This window comes from Ceratotherium simum, chromosome 14 (genome assembly GCF_057802395.1).
Source record: "Ceratotherium simum simum isolate JZ-2026a chromosome 14, ASM5780239v1, whole genome shotgun sequence".
NCBI classification, from domain to species: domain Eukaryota; kingdom Metazoa; phylum Chordata; class Mammalia; order Perissodactyla; family Rhinocerotidae; genus Ceratotherium; species Ceratotherium simum.
The window spans coordinates 4193504-4215568 of record NC_141913.1 but is presented as its reverse complement, the minus strand read 5'-3'; the positions used below and the strand labels follow the sequence as shown (position 1 = coordinate 4215568).

The 22065-nt window shown below is 38.8% G+C and overlaps 1 protein-coding gene across 2 annotated transcripts in view; it reads right to left on the bottom strand.

Moving 5' to 3' along the window:
• The window catches only part of VAPA (VAMP associated protein A), a 38443-nt gene extending 17085 nt beyond the window's left edge, over positions 1-21358 (bottom strand). For both annotated transcript variants that reach the window (XM_004421077.3, XM_004421078.3), the window contains exons 1-3: positions 21217-21358; positions 3889-4041; positions 496-599 (exon numbers count right to left, since the gene is read on the bottom strand). In XM_004421077.3, the coding sequence (XP_004421134.1) occupies positions 496-599; positions 3889-4041; positions 21217-21295 (336 nt within the window). In that variant the 5' untranslated portion in view covers positions 21296-21358. The remainder of the gene's footprint in view (positions 1-495; positions 600-3888; positions 4042-21216) is intronic.
• Between the last annotated feature and the right edge of the window lie 707 nt (positions 21359-22065).

Here is a 22065-nt window from a genome sequence, read left to right as displayed (position 1 = left end):
AGAACTTTTTATACAATCCTAAAAGCTACTATCACCACCTGTTAAAATCTCATTAACATCTCTAGAGATTACAGAACTTTCTTCTTAGTACAGTTGTGCGCCTCATACCCGCATTTGGGCCAACGATGGACTGCATATACAACAGTGGTCCCATAAGATTAGAACCATATAGCCTAGGTGTGTAGTAGGCTATACCCTCTAGGTTTGTGTAAGTACACTCCGTGATGTTCACACAAGGACGAAATCACCTAATGAAATATTTCTCAGAACATGTCGTCATTAAGTGACACATAACTGTAGTAGCATTTCTAAACTATTTCTAAAAAATACTATTTCAAAATTCTTTCATTCTTGAAATTGTCAGGATTATCTGTAACGAACAGATTTACAGATTTTTTTTAATTTTAAAAAGTAGGTTTCTCAATTGAGAACTACACAAAACCCACAGTTTAAACAACATTCCCCAAAATAATTCTGTTCAACTTCTATACTTACCACAGCTTCCATATCTGAAGTGTTTGGTGGAGCAAAAATCGTCTGTACCATAAACTTGTGTTTACTCTTTTCATTGGGGTCATAGTCAAAAGGCTGTAGCATTACTAAAGAAGAAGAAAGAACACATTACTTGGCCTTCTGCATTTGTTTGCTTATCATTCCTATTATCTCATTCATTAATATGCAAATTTAAAGAAAACCAGGAAACCTAACATTGGATTATTTACATTAAGGATCCAAAATTAACTTTATGGTTTCCAATTATTTTTAAATTGTCTACTTTTCTGATTTGCTAAGTCTTTAACAAGCCACAAAATAAACAAACGGCTATTTAAAAAATAAGAATCTATAACTGTCCCCTTTAAATTTAAGTTTGGGAAAATTTTCAAAATTTTGTTAACATTATTATACTGCCTGTAAGCTCGAATTAAATCTAGTCAATTGTCTATTAAAACTAGTTATAATATAAATTTAGGCTTCATTTTAGTATTTAGTGATGGTATCTCTTAAAATTAGAAAACAGAGATATTTAGGGGCCAGCTGGGTGGCACAGCAGTTAAGTGCAGGCGCTCCGCTTCAGCAGCCCAGGGTTTGCAGGTTTGGATCCTGGGCGCGGACCAACGCACCACTTGTCAAGCCATGCTGTGGCGGCATCCCATATAAAGTGCAGGAAGATGGGCACGGGTGTCAGCCCAGGGCCAATCTTCCTCAGCAAAGAGAGGGGGAATGGCAATGGATATTACCTCAGGGCTAATCTTCCTCACACACACACACACACACACACACACACACACACACACAAACTGAGATATTTAAAGGAGAAATTCTAAGTAACTTAAAAATTCACTACCATATATTAGTGTTCTAAATATAACTAATTTTTCAAAAACAGATTGTAAATAAATAGCTATTCAAGACGAGTTTATAAATTTGTTAAAATCTGATTTTAAGAAAAAGTATGAAAGGAAACCTTATAGCCTCAGGATTTCTAGAATTTTTCTAGCATCCTAATAATTACATTCAAATTTTTTTCTAAGCATTCATAAATTTCAGTAGCCTGTAAGAGGGTTTTTAGAGGCTCCATGTGATATAAGTCATGGTAAATTATGTAATACAAATCTAATAAGAGATTACAAAGAATGAATCAGCAACATACAAAATACGTACATCGTATTGTGGAAATTATTTCCCTGCTAATATTTAGATTATTTCTAAGATGTGTGTGTGTGTGTGTGTGTGTGTGTGTATGCACCAACACTTTCAAAAAGACAAATGCAATTAAGCAAATGTGAAAAATATCAATTATATAAGAAAATCTTATTTCTAAGGTATGTCTGAGAAGTCCATCAACTCCATCATGATTAAAAAAAATATTTTTAAGGGCCAAATACACAGTAGCAGAAAATGCACAGGATAAATGCCTGCGAGTCCACATAAAGCAGAATACATTTCCATTAACATCCTTCACTGAGCAATCACTGTAGGCTAATCACTAAGAACTGGATAAAAAAAAAACTTAAAACTTGGTTGTGATTTTGACAGTTATACCCTAAGGTTGCAGACCATATAACAAGAGAAAGACAATCTTAAAATATATATATAAATATGTACAAATTAAAATAGCAAATTCACAAAACTAAGTACTAAAGGGAGACAGGAAAAAAAGGAGTGAGTACGTAGTACAGTCAATCAGGGAAAGGTGCTGGAGGAGGGCAGTCTGTGTGACTCCTTATACGGAAGGAAGGTGCCATACTAAAAACTCAAGAGCTAAGTTCTAATTGGAGGAGAGGAATCTGAGGGCATGATAATCAAATAGTAACTAGGGTGTCTGAAGCTTTTAATAACTCAGGTGCTCAATACAAAGAGCTTATGTGAGAGAAAGTGCTTTGAAAAGTATACATGTTCTTAAGAAATACTAATACAATAAAACTTCAGCAATCCAGAACCCTCAAGGAAAAAGTTATTCTGAATAATTTTATGGATTCCTAGGGATATAACTGTTTGCATCAAAAACTATTTTTAATCATGTGGTTAGAAATAATTCTATCTTCTTCCAATCTAGCTAAGGACTTAAAGATTTAGAGAGCAACTTTCAGAATGCATGTACTCATTGCCTAATCTTATTTCCCATCCATCATTCCCATGCACTGACAATTTGGACAAACAAACACGAAAGCATTCCTCCCAGGCCACCATACCACAAGACTCCCTAAAAACATCTTTTCTAGGGCCTTCCAGCTCTGAGTTTTTGGCTAAACCTACTAAGGGAGGATTTAGTGTCACCAAGAACTCTGATGATGGTCTGTCCTTTACTGCCTTTGCAGTCAGGTTCCACTTCTAAATACCTTCCATGAGCCTACTCTAGGCTCTCACTCTTTGTATAATTTGCTATTTTTAATCTGCTGTGGACTTGAAAACCAGATAACTCATACAGAATTATTATTATAATATCTTAGGAATACTTACCAGGATGACTCAGGCATATTTTGTTTTCTGTCTTTAAGTATACATGTCTAGGTCATGCCTCTCGAGACTGATCTAGGAGAGATCCATGTGTGTTCCTGCTCCCCGTGTTGTTATGACACACGGTGGGAGGTGAGAACTACTGCTAGACAGCAAGAGTAAATGGTCTCTGTGTGACCCTGAGAAGTTCTCCCATAAGTAAGATACATTCTCATACTTGCTTCTTATTTCTCAGTTCTGTTAGATGACATTGTAAGGAGTACTGTCTTGGGAAGTGTGAGGGAAGAAAGGAACAGTTTACAGAAGGCATTAACTATGGCACCAGCACAGACTCCAGAGCAGGAGTAAGCAATCCATATATGGAAGGAACCAAGCATACTCCTTGGACTATAAGTAAACATAAAAAGGCATAATGAAACTAAGGTTTTCAAGTGCAGGACGTTGTTGGCATTTACAATAAAAGCCAGAAAGACTCATCTAGTTTGATACAATAGGCAAAAAAGAGGCACTGTACATTTTTAAGCAAAAGATTTAGATTAATACTTCTATAGCTGCATGCACCACGTAACAACAGCTAGAGATCCGAATGAGAAGGATCAATCACAAAAATGATGTAGTACTTCAAAGCTAAAATAATAAGGGCACAGAATGTGGTAGTAAACTGTAGTAAAAAAGAACAGATATAAAATTTTAAATTGACAATAACTCCTTATAAAATGACCACATACACCTCCACCATGAGATAAATGTTAGACATTTTCTCCAACAGTTTGCATGTAGTAAGATAATAGAAGGACATCATTAAAGGCATAGCCAGAATAACTTAAAAACTATTTCTCTCCCTCCAGATGAAACTCTAAAACCCAAATTAAACATAATCATAAAAAGTCAAAATTCAAAACTGTAAAAATTCAGGACATGATGTGTTACCTGAAACAGTCACAGTCAACCCTGGGTCAATAATTCCACTGTTGGGCCTCACACAGTACCGACGAGGTGCTGTAGTCTTCACTTTGAAACATACTTTTCTATCCGATGGATTTCGCAACTTAAGATTTGTAGTGACTACATCTGTGAAGGGGCCTGTAAGGTTTAAAAACAAAAAACAGGAAAAAAAAAAATTTAATTGGATTCACACATACATTAAAAAAAAAGTGGAATTCAAAACTGAACATATATAACCTCAATTGTATTTGATGTATGTATTGAAGTCTGTATACATAACTATACCAGACGACTGACAGTACTTTTCTCTAGGTAGTCGACTTACAATGAGTTTTATTTTCTGCTGGCCTCCTTACCACATTTTACAAAATTTCTACAGGAACATGTATTATTCCTACCAAATAAAAAGTAATTTCAAAGTTTCAATTCATGAAGTAAGTCCAGAGTTATATTCTTATAGCATGCTCTTACCACATTACATTATTTTCCAGTGGTCTACAAACTGGTGCCAATCTTCAAATTCATTTTACTAAGCCAACTGTAAAAATTTCTACATCTGAAGAAACTACATCCAATGAAAACAGTGCTCTTGCTTCACCTCAATTAGGTTTGATTCATTCACTCCTTCATTCGTTCACTCACATATCTGTTAGGTTTTTATTACGAGCACTGTGTCAAATGCTCTAGATACAAAGTTCTCAAGCTTTGGTTCCTCACCCAAACAACATTAAAACTGCAAAACAAAGAACCCAGAAAGTTGATCCACTCCTGCCTGAATTAAGTAAGTCCTAAACCAGTATAACCTCATTTTTTTAAAAAGGGAAGAAAAGAAAGATTATAGCCATTTTTGCTCTTGACTGAAGAAAAGCCCCTAAGACATTATGCAGATTCATTTAGACAATAAAATGAATACCTGTTAATTTGGAGACAGAAGATAAACTTAAAAACATGTCCTGGGCCCAGCCCGGTGGCGCAGGTGGTTAAGTGCGCACAGGCGGTTAAGTGCACGCACTCGGCTGCGGCGGCCTGGGGTTCACCAGTTCGGATCCCGGGCGCGCACCGACGCACCACTTGTCAGGCCATGCTGTGGTGGCATCCCATATAAAGTGGAGGAAGATGGGCATGGATGTTAGCCCAGGGCCAGTTTTCCTCAGCAAAAAGAGGAGGATTGGCAGATGTTACCTCAGGGCCAATCCTCCTCACAAAAAAAAACAAAAAACAAAAAAAAGTCCCAATGGAAAGCAGTAACTGCACTCTTCTAACTAACCCAAAAGCAATTTTAAATGGTTTTTAAAACAATCGGTTTTAAGTTATACTAAAAAAAAAAGGGGGGGGGGGAGGCTGAAATCAAAGACAACTATCATAAAGGCTATCTTTATTTAAATAAACAAGAATAAGCATGTCTCTTAAAAATTTATAGTATGGAGCCCAGATTGAGAAAATTCTCCAACTCTGTCAGATAAAGTTTCCTGTTTTGTTGAATATTGGAAAATTATCTAACACAAAAGCTTAAAGGGGAACAGCAAACATCGGCAAAGGAAAAGAGGCACTAGGAAGATGGCACAAGATGAAAACAAACAGATCTGCCTATTAGCAGCCAGAGGGAAAGAAACAGCCTTAAGTCCTGAGAAGTGAAATGATTTTATCCTATGCTTAAAGTTTGTGAGCTGTAAAATATTTTCTAACAAATAAAGATTTGGAACTGGGAAGAGAAGGAGGAGACAGAAATGAGAGAACATTAGAAGAAAACATACAAAGGCAGAGAACCAGTTACAGAAAAGAAAAAAATTTATGTAAAACGGCCATTAAAATCAACAAGTATGCGTGAATTTTGGGGGGAAAAAAGTGTACAGTATGATGTTTTGAACAGCTTGCTTTAATTATGTGGTCAAGTTAATCATTCAATTTGTATATTATTTTACACTCTGCTTCTACCATTTTTTGACAAGCAGCTGATTAACTACTCCACCATACACTGGCATATGCGAGTAAAGGAGAAAACGCCAATCTATCCATTTTGCTACATGAATCCACAAAATGGTTGGCTAGAAATGCATTTTAAACTACTGGAAAAACTAGGAGTCTTACAAGACATAGATTCCATTTCTTAACGTCCTTAAAGTCCATAAATTACTACAGATAATTGAAAATGTGTAAATTTTTATAGGACTATTTCAACTGGGACTTCAACACTAGCAGCGAGCATGTATTTTTTAAAAACTTTCGTAGTAACATGACAGAAACATTTCATACACTTTAATTTTAAACAATCCTATATTTTCATAACATAATTATGTAACATTTTTAATTTTTAAATTCAATTTTTTAAATTCTCCCCAATTTTAGACGAAAATATCAATTATCCAAAATAGCTTAAAAAGCTAATTTTTAAAACTGATTTAGAAAATGTCTGTGTGTCAATTTTCATCAACATACAAATACTGAAATAGTCCTTAAATTTTATATTGCCCAGCAGGGCTTATAAATCTTCAATAATAGATTGTGGTCTTTCAGACACAAAAATGCAAACTATTTAAAGATGAAGATAGTATGTCAAAAGGAAAAAACCCACCAATTTAAAATAAAATTCTTAACTGGTATGTTAACCTTATCAGTAAAATGTAAAATTACCTATAATAAACCCACCTAACAAATGAACATGAGATTTTCTGCTCCATTATGTCCCTCTAACCACAACTCTCAATAAGGGTTGCTCCCAGAAGACAGTTCAGAGTCTGAGCCCAGTTTCATGGTTAAAATGGAAAATCAGCAAGTACTAATGACCAACCATTAGATTAGAATAACCAGATTTAACAGTTATAATAGGTCTTGGGAAGAAACACCTGGTCCATTTTTGTGGGTCACAGAACCCTTTGAGAATCTGATGCAAGTTATATACTACTCCAGAAAAACATACATGGCAAATATTCACAAAAATTTTACACTGAATTTTTTTAGGGGTAAGAGTAAGACAGAAAGATTGGGGGGGAGGTGTATCATGGATCCCTGAAGGCTTCAGGTTAAAAACACCTGAAGAAATCGACCTTTACAGACTCTCAAAAATAGAAAAACAGGAAAGTTATGTAACTTACTGAAAGCACCACAACACAATCCTAAATCCCAGGGTGATTCTGCCCCTAGCAAGTATTTCTGTATGACATCAATTGGGTGGTGCTGTTGCTGGGGGGAAAAGAGGAACAAGAATGTTCCTCATTCTGCAATGCCAGGGCAGACCCATACAATGAAGTATTACGCCCCTATGCCACCAAATTTTCAAATACCCCTCCAAAAATTCATAGTGGTGAAAAAATCTCTTTTCCAGAAATATATCTAGTGGGTAAAACAGGAAAAATTTGTTCTTTTTCCTCCAAAACTTGAAAAGGTGATTTTACCATTACAGAAAATTATTCTACCAAGAGCAATGCCACTCATGACACCTGAATCACCACAACACATCTGTATCAGTCAGCAGACATTTGTAGGTGACACAGTCACAGGCCTCTACCTATATGCATAAATATTCTTATTCTGCCCTTATTTCAAAAGGGTAAAAAAACCGGTCAGCCTTATTCAGATAAGTTGTCTTCTCTGAAATTCAAACTTATTTGTTATAAGGAGGTTACAAACACCTGGCTACTATATTACCTCTTCTAGTATAGTCATGCCCGAACATTCACACATTGAAATGCATATTTCATTATCAATTTACTTTCTCTTTATTTCTCCTTTATGTTATAATTAGGGTATTATATTAAACACTTTATTATATGTGTTGGTAGGTAATTTTATATATGAATTTCATTTCAGGATGGTAAAGGAGGCATTACAAAATATAAATTTAAAAATGGGGTATTGTGTTGCATAGGGTTAAAAACCAATGCATTGTATCAATAGTCTCCCGCTTTACTAACTGAAAACATGCTTTGCAATGCTTAAGTGGCTAAACCATTAAGAAAAAGAAGTAGTTATCTTAAGAGTCAGGATAGGGGTTAACTTTGCAAGGAGGGGGCCGGCCCCATGGTGTAGTGGTTAAGTGCACGCGCTCCACTGCTGGCGGCCCGGGCTCGGATCCTGGCGTGCACCGACGCACTGACTGTCAGGCCATGCTGTGGCAGCGTCCCACATAAAGTGAAGGAAGATGCACACGGATGTTAGCCCAGGGCCAGTCTTCTTCAGCAAAAAGAGGAGGATTAGCATGGATGTTAGCTCAGGGCTGATCTTCCTCACAAAAAAAAATAAAATAAGAAAAATGAAAAAAAGAAAAAACTTTGCAAGGAAAAGGAGGTAGAAACTGGGAGAGGGTACAAGGAGAGCTTCTGGAATGCTGGCCAGGTTCTATTCCTTGGTCTGAGCAATGATTACATGAATATTTACTTTGTGATAATTCTTTGAACTGTACATATTTTTCCTTGAAGAAAAGCTCATCCTTAAGGTAACCTAAAAAAAAACCTGAAAAACAAGTGCAAAGCAGTTTTGATATGAAAGTGAACATTTGAAGCAATTTATGTAGAAAACAAATACTCATGTTTTTAGGATTTCTAAAACAATCCCTCTAATTGAGGAAAATCCTGTCATCTGTCCAATATAAATGTACAGTTTAACATTTAGAAGCAATTACTAAAATAGTCTACTTTAAGATTACCTGATAGTAAAGTATAATAGTCACCAATCACAGATACCATCTGATTCATACTTCATATGTTAGAGACGAAATTACACTGTTGATACGTAACAATGTTTCACGTAAAACAAGAAAATTCCACACAATACAGGTTACATTTCCTTGCACTCTTTTACTAGGGGGAAAAAAAAACTACAATCAAAATAACTCTACCTTTTAATTACATAGGTTGTCCTCCTTGAGTCTCCCTTTTAAATAGCCATAACATTTCCTGTCACCAAGTATTCTGACCTAATGCCACTACAACTGTCATTGCCAGTAAGCAAAAATCCTATTTCCAGCCCCAAATTCTAATAATCAGAAACGTAACATACACAAACACAGCCTCTGCGTAAAAAAAGTCTGGACATAAGTTTGAAAAACCTTGGAACCTGAAATTTCAAAAATGTAGGAAAAATTTAGGGCAGCTCACCTAGAAGGATACCCCAAGTGGGACTGGCCTGCCTTCTTTGCCTAAAAATATTTTTCCAGCATGAAGCCCTTTATATTCAGGGTGTATACGTAAAATTTTAGCATTCAGGGTAATAATTTCCTTTTAAATACTGGGACCTTTATTCTCCAAACCCCCTAATCTTAAAAGGAACCCCATTAAGCTAAAAACATCTAAAAGAACCATTCTGACTAAACCATTTTTAAAAATGGTTATCATCCATCCGTATTTTGAAGTGAATTGTCATTGAAGTGTTCTTGAAATGCCAAGCTGAGTTTAGTTGCAAAGAAAATTGACTTGGGGGAGAGAAGGGGAGAGAGTAGTTGGCTTTTTCCCTAAGGTTTTATTTTGAAAAATTTCATACAGAGAAATTAATATAATTATATAGTGAACAATCATATACCCATTACCTAAATTCTACAATTAACATTTTCTATATTTACTTTGAGACATATCTATTTATCCATCTCTCTGTTCATCCATCCATTTTTGATGCACTCCAAAGTAACTTGAAGACATCAGTATACTCACTCCTAAGCCCATCAGCATGCATATCAACTTGAGTTCAATATTTGCTTACTGTAAAGAGAACCAAATTTTAATTCAGGATAAGGAGTAGCATATAGCACGGAGCATTTCAGAAATAGAAAAGGCCTCTGAGACACAGCTTAAGAATGAACAGGCAATGCATATGAACATTAATTCATGAAATCTGTGACATCCATTCAGGCTAGCCACTCAGAGGCCTGCTGGGAGACAATTCTCCACGGGTGTCTAGCATTTCTGCATGTTTTGCAAGTGGAGGCATGGGGGCTTTCATCTAGACTATCTTTTCAAAGATGGATTAGATAGTGAACAGTCTTGGAAAATGATTGACGTCTCCCTCCTGAGGAGACAGCAGGTTTGTTTACTGTCTAGTATAATAAAGATAAGGTCTTCCTCTAGAAATAAGGTCAGGCAGGTTTCCATGAAGCCCATAATGAAAGATTCAAGTTCCCTAACTCTCAAGGTTTCTCAGCTATGAGGAAAACCCACTACGTGGGTAGCATCCACCTGAACTGAAACCCTTTGTGTTGCCCCCATGGAACTTGAGGGGGCAAAGGAAATCAAGACAAATATGAAGTTCATGCTGCTTGCAATGCCATGAATAATAAAGTCCTTCGATTCTAAACCCAAGAGTCTCATGTCTTCTACCATAAAAGCATAGTAGGCTCAGTTTTCAGATCCTTCAGTTCTTGGCAAGACCTTTCTGAATTCTTGACTATGAGGTACAGACTGAGTTAGTAACCTCTGGATGGCTAATATCAGAAACTGCAATGAACCAAAGCATGAATTTTGGAGGAAAAACACGGCTGACCATACGATTTGCACGGCACATAATCTATACCTCTTCACTTACTGCCCTAATTAAAGAACACCTTCTACTCTATGGTAAGATGACAGATAACTCAATCCTGATGTTCTGTATAACGCTACCGTAAACATTTTAGGAGTGCTTTGTCAGACTTTCTGATGCACAGGCTGCTCACTCTGCCCTAAACAATCCCAGTGACACAGTCTTGAAAACAAGGGGGACAAAATAACCAATAAATTGCATACAGAAATGAGGCATTAAATTACGTCCTTCCACTATGTAACCTTCTAAAGAAAAATAAGATGTACACATACATAAAAAATTATTTGAAATAGAACAATGTGTTCAAGATTAAACATTAAATGTACATGCTACTTAATTTAACATCTTTATTAAAATAGAAGTATGTGCTCTGCATCTGAAGAGTTTACTTTTTAAAATATAGATAGGTAGGAGGAGAGGAAATAAAAGAAAAATGGATATTTTAGGAGAACTTGAAATAAACATTTTTAGCACCATTTATAGATCTAAAGCTCATCAGATTAGAAGCAAAATATTTATAACATGAGAAAATGATCACAATAATATTAACTAAAAAAATATAGAATACAAATGTGCAGAGTTATACACAGAAAACAAAAAAGAAATATATCAAATGTTAACAGTGGTTACTTCTAGGTGGTAGGACTGAGTAACTTTTATTGCTTTATACTGTTCTACACTTTTTCAACTTTCTACATTAAGCACTGATTTTATAATCAGAAGGGTCTTTTAAATGTGTATATATATTAGCTTAATTTGTTCATAAAACCTTTTTTGTAAGGTCCTGGGAGAAAAAACTGAAAAGATTCAGAGAAAAACATATTTTCTGAGAATTCTGTTGTTATTGAAGTTTTTGGCCGTGTGAACAGGACTCAGAAAACAAGACTAAGCAATCTGTCTTCCCTCTAATTTATAAGAGTAAGTAAAATTTTTTCACAGAGAAAACAAAAGAAACAGGAAACACTCTATGATGTAAAAGTACTCTATACCTTTAAAGGTATGGCAGTCACTCCAGTTCATGTCAGATTATCCAAGTACTAAAATAAAAGTAAATACACACACACAATCATGCACTGCATATTCACGTTTGGGTCAACAACAGACCACATATACCACAGTGGCCCATAAGATTTGTACCGCAGAGCCTAAGTGTGTAGCAGGCTACTCAGTATCTAGTAGGTACACTCTACCATGTTCAGAGGACGGTGAAACTGCCTAACAATGCATTTCTCAGAATGTGTCCCTGTTGTTCAATGACGCAAGACTATATCTGAAAGTATACAGCCACAAAATAAAAGGCTGTCAAAACGTAGGCCCATAAGACACCTGTCAAATTATATTGCAAACTAGTATGAAGCCCTCTCCTGTTAACAATTCTTTTTAAATTAATATCTCTATTTTTAAAAATGGTAACTAAATCTAATCATATCCCTGAAAAGGTAAAATACACATAACAAAACTTCTCATTCATTTAAGTCTGAATTTTGAAAACAATACAAACATTCAAAATTACTCTAGATATAGAGAACATCCCAAATGCCAGAGAAAGACAGTTAAGCAAACTATGGTATATTAACGATACATAAGTCATCAAAAATGTGGATGTTTCTTCTATAAAAATTTAAAACACTGGTCTAGATTATTTTTATTAAGTGAAATACGTGTCACAATCACTAAGTTGAACATATTTGCACAAATTATGAAGTCCAATCTTGTTTAGCCAAGGAATTGTTTTATTATGAACAAAATCATACTTGCAAGTTAATTATAAAGATATAAGCAATCTCAATGACACAAGAAAGGAAGTATGGCTGGCCTAACAAGAAGAGGCTGCAGTCAAGAGAAACTGATTCCTGGGACCACAAGATCTCTTGCCTGCTTTTCCCTCCCTCTTCTCTCTCAACTAGTTGCTTCTACTTGCACATGGCCCAAATCAGCCACTGTCTCCTAGTCTATGTGACCTTAAAGGTCTAAAGCCTGTCATCATCTAACTATAGCTGTGTTTATGGGGAGGCAACAAAATTTTGACAGGTTGGTTATCAGCATATATATTGGCTGGCCTGGGGTTAGGTGCCCACCACTGAATCAATCACCACCGTCTAGGGGAAGAGGAATCCCACAAACTTATCTGCTGCTTAGACCTACCTGCCTCTTTAACATAGTCAATAGCAGGGGCCATCTCAGAGAAATAAATACCGCCAAACAAATCTACCGTACTTCTCACAAGAGACCATCAACTGATGCCAACAATAAAAGCTCAATGAAACTTAACACATCTATGTACAGTTACGACTTGTGAACTGTTCCAGGACAGCTATCAACTGGATTTATTTTTGGGTATCCATGGTTTTCTCCTTGTCTTCATACGTCTTGATTTGTGAACTGTTACTGGGCGGTTACAAATATTAGACCTGTTTTCTATTTACCTTTATATAATTTGCCTTATTATTAAAACTTCAGACTGCAATAAAGTTACTAATAAACAATAAAACAAAGTAATTCACAGGGCTGGCCCCGCGGCTTAGCGGTTAAGTGCGCACGCTCCGCTACTGATGGCCCGGGGTTCGGATCCCGGGCGCGCACCAACGCACTGCTTCTCCCGCCATGCTGAGGCCGCGTCCCACATACAGCAACTAGAAGGATGTGCAACTATGACATACAACTATCTACTGGGGCTTTGGGGGAAAAAAAGGAGGACTGGCAATAGATGTTAGCTCAGAGCCAGTCTTCCTCAGCAAAAAGAGAAGGATTAGCATGGACGTTAGCTCAGGGCTGATCTTCCTCACAAAAAAAAAAAAAAAGTAATTCAGGAAAAACAAATGAAACCTTTGATTAATTTCCCAAAGGTATCAAGTCTAATAGCAAAATAATTTTAAGTTTTTCTCTCTTATTATAAAAGGCACTACATGTTCATTGCAGAAATCTTGGAAAACAAAGTAAAAATATAAAAACAAAAGACACCCTAATCCTAAACTACAGCTAACGATCACTAACATTTTCTTTCTAATCTTGTTTCTCTCACATCTTACCATAAATAGGCTCATATTTATGCAGTTCTTCAACGGAGGGATAAGGCTGTCACCACAATCAACTTAACATCACTACAAGTGGGACAATCAGACATTATCTACACTTGATGTGACACAATTCCATCTATGAAGAATTTTTACCAAAAAATACTGAAACTTGAATCTAATCAAGCCCTTAAATCTAACTCCAAATTTACAGAAAATACATATCAAGTATATCTAGAATATGAAACAATTTACCGAACAACAACATGGTCTTTTCAACAAGTAAACAGCATGATAAAAAAGAAGTGGGGGGAGGCACTGTTTAAGATTAAAAAGACTTGGATACATGACAACCAAATGCAATGCATACATTGAACAAACCAACCAAAAACCAGGAGTACAACTGGGGAAATTTCAATTAAGATTAAATATTACATGATATTAAAGAATTATTTTTGGTTTCATTAAGTAATAATGGTATCATGATTATGCAAAGAAAATGTCCTTTTTGTTTACAGAAATGCAAGCTCAAGTATTTAGGTTTGAAATGTTATGATATCTAGAATCTGTTTTAAAATACTACACCAAACAAAAGAAGTAAGCAAATGTAGTAAAATGCTAATAATCATTAAATAACAAGCATATGAAGTTATTCAATTTAAGTGTATAAAGGTTCATTATAATCAAATATTTCATGAATGTTTGAAACTTTTCATAAGAAATTTTAAACTTTTTATCAAGCAATTGAGTCACATTTCAATTATAATAAACCCAGTAAACAACCATTTGCAAGTAACAGCCCCCCTCCTACATTTAATTTTCTTTTAAAACAACTTTTAATAGTTGACAGAAAGCAAGATCCATCCGACATTAACTACTCTCTCCTGTGAAAAGGCACATTAAGACTTCACTGAATGGTCAGTCAAGATAAAATACAAAAGCAACAAGAACAAGGCCAGAGAGCACCTCTGAGAAATTAGAGGGTGCTCACTCACAGACCCTCTTCACAGACCACCTCTGCGTGGTTAGGGAAAGTCTTACTTAAAAGAAATTTAAAAGGTAACTCATACAGTAAACCAACAACAAAATTACCACACTAACAATCACAAAATACCAAACTTGGAACAACTTAAACCAATCAACTTTTCCCGATTCTTTATATGTACTTTTTCACTTTATAGAAAAATTGTGTTTCCTTTTTGTACTCAACTGTAATATATATATTCACAAACCTTTAGGGCCAGAATAACACCCAAGAAATCACCTAGTCCTGCCTCTCACTTCACAAATGAAAAAGGTGAGGCACAGAGAATGAACAATTCATATATGGTTAGTCAGCTCTTAACAAAATACCCTATTATCCTTTTCTGGAACTACGAAATTTTAAAAACACAACCACCTGCAACGGCTTATGAAAAACCCTACTGAAAACAGATTCAAGACTAAACATGGGAATTACAGGAGAAATCATCTGAGTCTTATTGATGCAATCAACGTTTACTAGGCAATCATCCCACACTAGACCTTGTTACTAAGGATATAAAAAGAAAAGAAACAGGTATATACTCAAGTAGTTCACAGTATAGCTTGGGAAAGAAAAATATGTGAGTATAAATACTATGTAATGTGGTAAGCGCTGTTATTACAGGTAAGTACAAGCTTCGATAGTGACATGAAGAAGGCAGTGACCAACCTGGACTGGGAGAATCAAAGACTTCACAAGAGGAAGTGATTCTTCAACTGGAGACTGCCTGACAGATATGAGGGAGAACGATATTCTGAACAGAGCACGTGCAAAGTCTTGCAACAGCTTAAAGTGTTTTGGAAAATGGTTTCATATAACCAAAGCTACAGGTAGAAAAGAAATGGAGAGGTAGGCAGTGATTTTCGGACTTTTTCAAGTACATAGTGGAAAAATATTGTGGGTCCTTTAACCAAGGGAGCAACAGTATCAGGTTTGCATTTTTAAAAGGGTGGTTCTAGCAGCAGTGTTGAAGACAGGCTGAAGAGAGGACACTAGAGAAAAGGAGACGAGACTGCTGACTAGTAGAGAAAAGATAAAAGACAATCACCTGAAGTAAAGAAATGATTCAAAGCCCAGACCTCTCCCTGAGTAACACATCCATATAACCAAATGCCTACTAGCCACCTCCTCATTAATATCTTGAAAGGACCTAAACAAATCAAATGTATCTAATATGATCATGATCTTCCTCCTACCACTCTCCCACACCACCCCAAATAAAATGCATAATTTGGTCCTCATCCAAACATCCAGTGTTCCTTAGCTCAGTGCGTAACACTACCATTCCTCCAGTTACGCAAGCCAGAAATCACAGAGACATCCAACATACATCTACTCTTGCAGTGTATGTATCTAGATCACCAAGTCTCATGGGTTTGACCCTCTAACTTAGCACCATCTCCAACACCATTCCCTCAGTCCAAGTTGTCACCCCTTGCCTGGACTGCGGCAACTGCCTAAATCATCTCTATCTTCCCTCTAATATTACTTCACATTGCTACCAGAATTATATTTTTTTAAATACAAATGTGATGTCACTCCATTCCCTCTACCTCTACCATTCCTCTCACTTAAAAATCCCTCAGTGGATGAGGATAAAACAAAACTCCTGACTTGACCTACTAAACCATCACCACACTCATCTGGACTGTTTCCACTACCATCACACTGACCCTTTCAGCCTGCAAATAACATGAGATGTTACTTAACATGTTAATTAACATGTTCCCTCCTGCCACAGGATCTTTGGGCACGCTGCTCCTACTGCATTTTCCTGTCTTCTTCTTCTAGATAACTTCTACTCATCCTTGGAACATCTTAGTGCAATTGTGACAGTCTTTCCTGACCAGATCAAAGTCCCCTATCTTACATTCTCACAGCACTACATACGTCTTCACAGCTACATTTCCTTCTGATTACCTGATTAGTGTCTCTCTCTCCCAATAGAACTGCCTCATGAAAACAAAAGATCGTTTTACTCAAAACAATAGTTCCAACATTTCTTCACCATGTACTACATACAGCAGAAACTCAAATCTTTATTGTATAACTGAATGAATTAAAACAAATAAATGAATCTAAAAGTAAAGATGCATTAAAGGGGATAGATTCAAGAGTTATCTCTGGGATACAGAAATACAGATTTAAATTATTAGATGTACAGAGTATTTCTGGTACGAGTAATCATGATGCCACTAAAAAATAAAAACATGGGAAGAAGAGTAGTCTCGGGTAGTAAAAAACCAGTCTGGGATATGCTGAGCTTGAGACATCTGAGTAACATTCAAATCCACATAGTAATTAGTACGTACTCTAAAACTAACTGTAAAGTCTGAATTAAAATACAGATAAGTGTGTACCAACGTCTGCAAAGAGAGCAAGGAAGAGAAAGAGAAGCCCTCAAAACAAAGAGACTAAATAAAAGGAAAGTTCAGAGTGAGAGAATACTGAAACAAAAGCAGAATCTCAGAAACATTAGCACTTAAGAAAAAGGCCATAAATGAAACAATAAAGGTAGCAAAGAAGAAAATCAGAAGACAACTGTATCACAGAAGTCAAAAGAATTGAGTTTTTAAAAAGAGGAACTGTCAATAATGTCAAGTGCCAAAGAGAGATCAAGTGAGATAAAAAAATGATCAATCAGTTGGCAATCAATAAGTCGTGAGGACAGAGATGGTACTACAGTGGACAAGAGGGGAGGAAGTGGAAAGAGAGTGAACATGGTCTATTTTTCCAAGTCGTCTGACTGCAAAGGTAACGAAGGACAGGGAGGGACATTTACCAGGAGCTGGGGGTCAACAAAGTATTTTGTTTGCTTATTTGTTTTTAAAATGAAAGACTTGAGTGTATTTATCTGTTTAAAGGAAGAAGCCAGAGGCTGAAAACATGAGAGGGAAAGTATCTGATGGAACATGGTCTGAGTATGAGTCATGAGGGATTTTACCTTAACCAACAAAAGACGCAGAACAAACCAGCTCTGATAGGAGAAAGGATTTTTCTTTCTCAGGGAAGAAAGTATGGATGTGTGCACATGAACAGGTGTTATAAGAGGAGACAGCACTTCATGGAAGAGGTTGTATTCTGTACTAAAAAAATTAGATTTTTATCCAGTGGGCAATCAAGAGCTAGTTGAAAGCTTTTAAGGAACAGAGTAATAAGATGACATCTATGTCCTGGGGGCTGAGGGGGGTGGGGGAGGGGGGATCACCCTAGGGGTTTGATGTAGCCACTGTAAAATAGAAGCTGATCTGAAACACCTAAAAATGTGCCAAATATGCACCAAGACTAGGAGTATTCTATATCCTCCCTTGTGCTTCTTCTCAGTGATGTGCTGCTATTCGAAGATGCTCTGGCTGAGACGTCACAGGTCCCTTGGTCCCTCAGAGAGCTTAATTTTCTTTATTGATTTGATATTGTTATGGGCCACCTTCAACACAATGGTTTTGATCCATTTTCCTCTTTCTCTGATCATTAGGAGGAAGAATACATTCACATTTTAGCATTTTCTAAACTTTCTTCTTCAAACTTTCCTCCAAAACTAATAGGTAAAAAACAAAATGTATAATACAAAGAAATTTTACAATAGTAAAAATTTTAAGGACAAAAATTAGTCTCTCACATTTCACACCAAATTTAAATCTGAATTCTGGGTCAAATTACTGCCAGAGTTTAAACAACAGAATATAAAAATATCTACCTCTTTTTCTTTACTAATGCAACAAGAGAGCTACTTTGGAATTCATTACATCATTTAGGTGAAAGTGTAAGCACTTCCACACATTAACAATTGTAGAAAATAGTAAATTTTTTGAATAAAATATTGAGGTATATAGAAAACATATTAAACTGGTATCTGCTTCTCCACAATTGGGCACAATGCTGATAATTCATATCAAGATGATTATGTTAAGCATTTAACAGAAAAATTCACCGTTCTCAGAATGATAAAATTGGAGAAACCATCTTAGCCAAATGTAGACTCAAAATAATTCAAATAAACCTATTAGAAGATGACAAAGAATTTTGCAAAACTATCCTTTAACAGGCTTTTACTTAAACTAAAAATTACAGGTGACTTAGGGGAAGTCAGAATTAAATGACTTTTTACACCACCATCAAACTAAGCATAAGGAGATTGCTGATTCTATATGAGTCTCCTCATTTTAGTGTTGAACTGTGCACTGGAATACAGAAAGGTTTCCATCAAAGCAAACTATCTTGAACTAAAAGAATAACATTAAGGAGGAAGGAAGCAAATGACTCCACATGTCACCTCCTAACTCATCCTACCCCTCCTCTTTTCCAGTCCTCCCCATTACCCCACCTTGAAATAGAAGTACACAGCAACCCACTGGGTATTTAAGGAGAAACCATACATTCTCTCACATCAGTGGTTACTAAGTACACAACCACTCCCTGGCCAAACCCTCTCCCCTCCCCAACTGAAAACGAGCCTCTTCCCAGAAAGCTTCCTAAAGTAAAGGGGAGGGGGTTGGCAGGAGGAATGAGGAGGAAAAGGACTCTTTCCTTATACTCGGTTTGCCTCTGTTATAGCATCTAGATGCCTTTTCTGTCTCCCCCACTAGTCTCGGAGTTCTTCAAGGGCAAAGATAAAACCTAACACATTTTACTCCTGTTTAATTGTATGCTTTCCCCATTAAATCACAAATTGTGAATCTTTTCTCCACCTTGTTTACCACTGAATCCCAATATAAGCTGATACCTGTTGAATGAATTATTCATTGCTGAATACTCCATCAAATATAGGGATGGCACAAAGCTAAAGTATTCGCTAAATAAATGGCCCAAGTGAATGTGTCCCCCTAGGAACTTTTCAACGAAACACTTTTTTAAAGTCAATTTAAAAAGGTGGTCATTGATGTCCAAACTTTTAAAAATGTGCCTTGTGAATTACTTTCACCCATAATACAAGAACCTATTCTATAATCATAGTTAATTTTTCAATACCTGAAATAGGTGAAATATATGGATATGTCATTGGGTAGGGTTTTGGGTTGTTTTTTTAACCTGCTTCTCTGCTATTATTAGTCTTTTACTACAGCAACATTACAACTTCTCTAGGGAGAAAGCTTCAAGCTCTGTGGACATTTCCTGGCCTAAAACTGGTTTTAAATGCTTCTAAGTCCCAGATAATGGTTATCCAGTAGTGGAAATTTCCTCTGTAAAACTCAGCCTGTCAAAAAGTAAAAGCAAAGTACTTAAATTCTCAAAAGAACACCATAAAGGTTTACATTAAATTCCTCGAACCTAAGATAATAGCTAAATTAGGTAATTTCATGATTCCCCAAAGGTGTATTTTTTTCTTTCAGCTAAAATTATGTAAAATCATGCCACACACATAAACTTGCCACACTAAAATACTCTTAATGCCTCTCAAACTATTTCTTAGGGTTGTCTTAAAACTAAATCCTTACCTAACAAACAGCTCATTTACAATGCCACTCAAAGAAATCTGCAAATGCAGTAAAAAGCTTTCAAAATAAAGAAGCTATAAAATACACTCATAATACCAGAAAATACTATTTTAAAATTTCTAAAACTATTACCTTTTCCTATGGAAAACAATCTAAGTGTTTTTCTTTTGGACTCAGTCTTGTACAACAATAAGGGATTTATTTTGTTTTAAGCACTGGAATGGCTACACAGTTCACAAAGTGTTCTCATCATAGCTACCCAAACTGAAATACAAGATACTGAATCTTCCAAACGGCGATTCACTTTATGCTTAACTGAAGATACGGAGAAATCTGCTTTCTATTTAGGATCTTCACGCACTTTAAGTATTCGTAAACAGAAACCTGCTCAGTTTAACTCTCTTGCCTAAACTACCCTACATACCGAAAACAAATGGGCCAAACAGCCCCTTAGATTCCTCAAGGCTCACCAAGTCAGACTATTAATTTATCACGGGCATTGCTACAAAGTAAATCGACGGCGCTCCAGAGCTGAGTGACAACTATCAGCCTTCTCCGGGGCTTGTTGGGAAACCTCAAACGTAAAGGCAGAAATCACCAACAGTGAAGATTCCGCAGCAAAAAAGCGAAGCGACAAGGGGCGAAACAAGGGTCGACGAATAGCAGCTCTGGCCTAGGCGGAAAGTGAGCTGAACTGTGCCATCAGAGGCCCAGGAAGCCGTCTACTAGTGACCTACCACAAACCCTCGGCTGCCGCGAGCTGCCCCGCCGCACGCGGGTCTCTGCCCGCACGCCCGGCTAGGCCAGAACCGGAGGACCTCCCGGCTCCCCGGCTCCCCGCCTCCCGCGCTCACGGACCCGACAGCCAAGTTAGCAACTGGAGAAAAGGTGGGAGCAGCGCTCTGCGCGGGCGGGCGGGCGGGCGGGCGCCGGAGGGCCCTCTCTCGGAACCGAGTCCGGGACGGCGAACCACGCACTCGCGCCCCCCCGAGCCCCTCCCCGCCGAGCAGAGCGCCAGGCCTCGGTCACCGCCCACCACGCCCGCCGGGACGCCGCCCGCCGCCCAGGCCAAGGACAAGCGCCGGCGCGGGCAGCGCGGCAGCACCGGGAGGCGCCCGCGGGCCCGCAAGATGGCGGCGGCGGGCTGGGCCCCCGGCTCCCCGGGCACCGAGGCGGCACCGGGCGGCACCGAGGGAGGGAGGGAGGGAGGGAGGGGGGAAGCGGGCCGGGCCCGGGGACGCCGCCGCGAGCCGAGGTGCGGGAGTGGGAGAGGGGCCGCGGCCCGGCGCCGAGCTCCCGCACGCTCCCCCGGGGCTGCCCTCTGCCTGCCTACCTTTGAATTTGAGGTCTGTGGGCGGGTCGAGGACCAGGATCTGCTCGTGCTTCGCCATGGCCCCGGAGGCGGACGCCATCGGACACAGCGCAGAGCGGGGGCGCGCCCGCGGCGGCGGTTTGGGCTGGGGGTGGGGGACAGCGGCGCCGGCTCGGCCGAGCTCTGCGAGGGGCCAGCTCACGGCTCCCGAACCCTGACGCCCGCCGCTCTGTCGCGGGGCGCCGGGCCGCCCGCTGGGTCAGAGCTCCGGGTCTCACAACTGACTCAACCCCACACCAGCCGCCGCGGCCACGCGCACTGCGATCCTCGGCGCCCCACGTGACGGCCTCTGCGTGCCTACGTGCGCGCCCCGGCGCCGGGGCCGCTCGCGCTCGGCCCGCCCCCAAGGTCCGCCCAGCGTGGCGCGGGCTGGTGCGCCTGCGCGCTTTCGGCCTGGCCGCCGCTCCGAGCGCGGCGCGGCTGTCAAGGGACCGGGTGGGGACAGGGGCGGGACTGAGCTCCGTGGGACCCACGCGGTGCGCGCTTCGTGGCAGGAGGGCGCAATCCTCGGTCACGTTTAGCTTGGATTAGGAAACTGGAGAACTCGCTATGGGCAGTGCATCACGATCTTCCGAGCGGGAATGCCTGATAGAAGGAAGGCGTGGCTGGGCTCCTTCACTACAACTCCCAGCATGCTCCGTGCGCGCCCGGCCCTTGTGCGGCCCTGCGCGATGGCTGCCGGGAGCGGTGTTAGTGGCTGTCTGCGGGCGGGAAGGCGGACGGGTCCGTGGGAGCGAATGGGATCTGCGCCAGGCGAATGGGGTCTGCGCCAGGCGAATGGGGTGGGCGCGCCGACACTCCCTTGGGCGC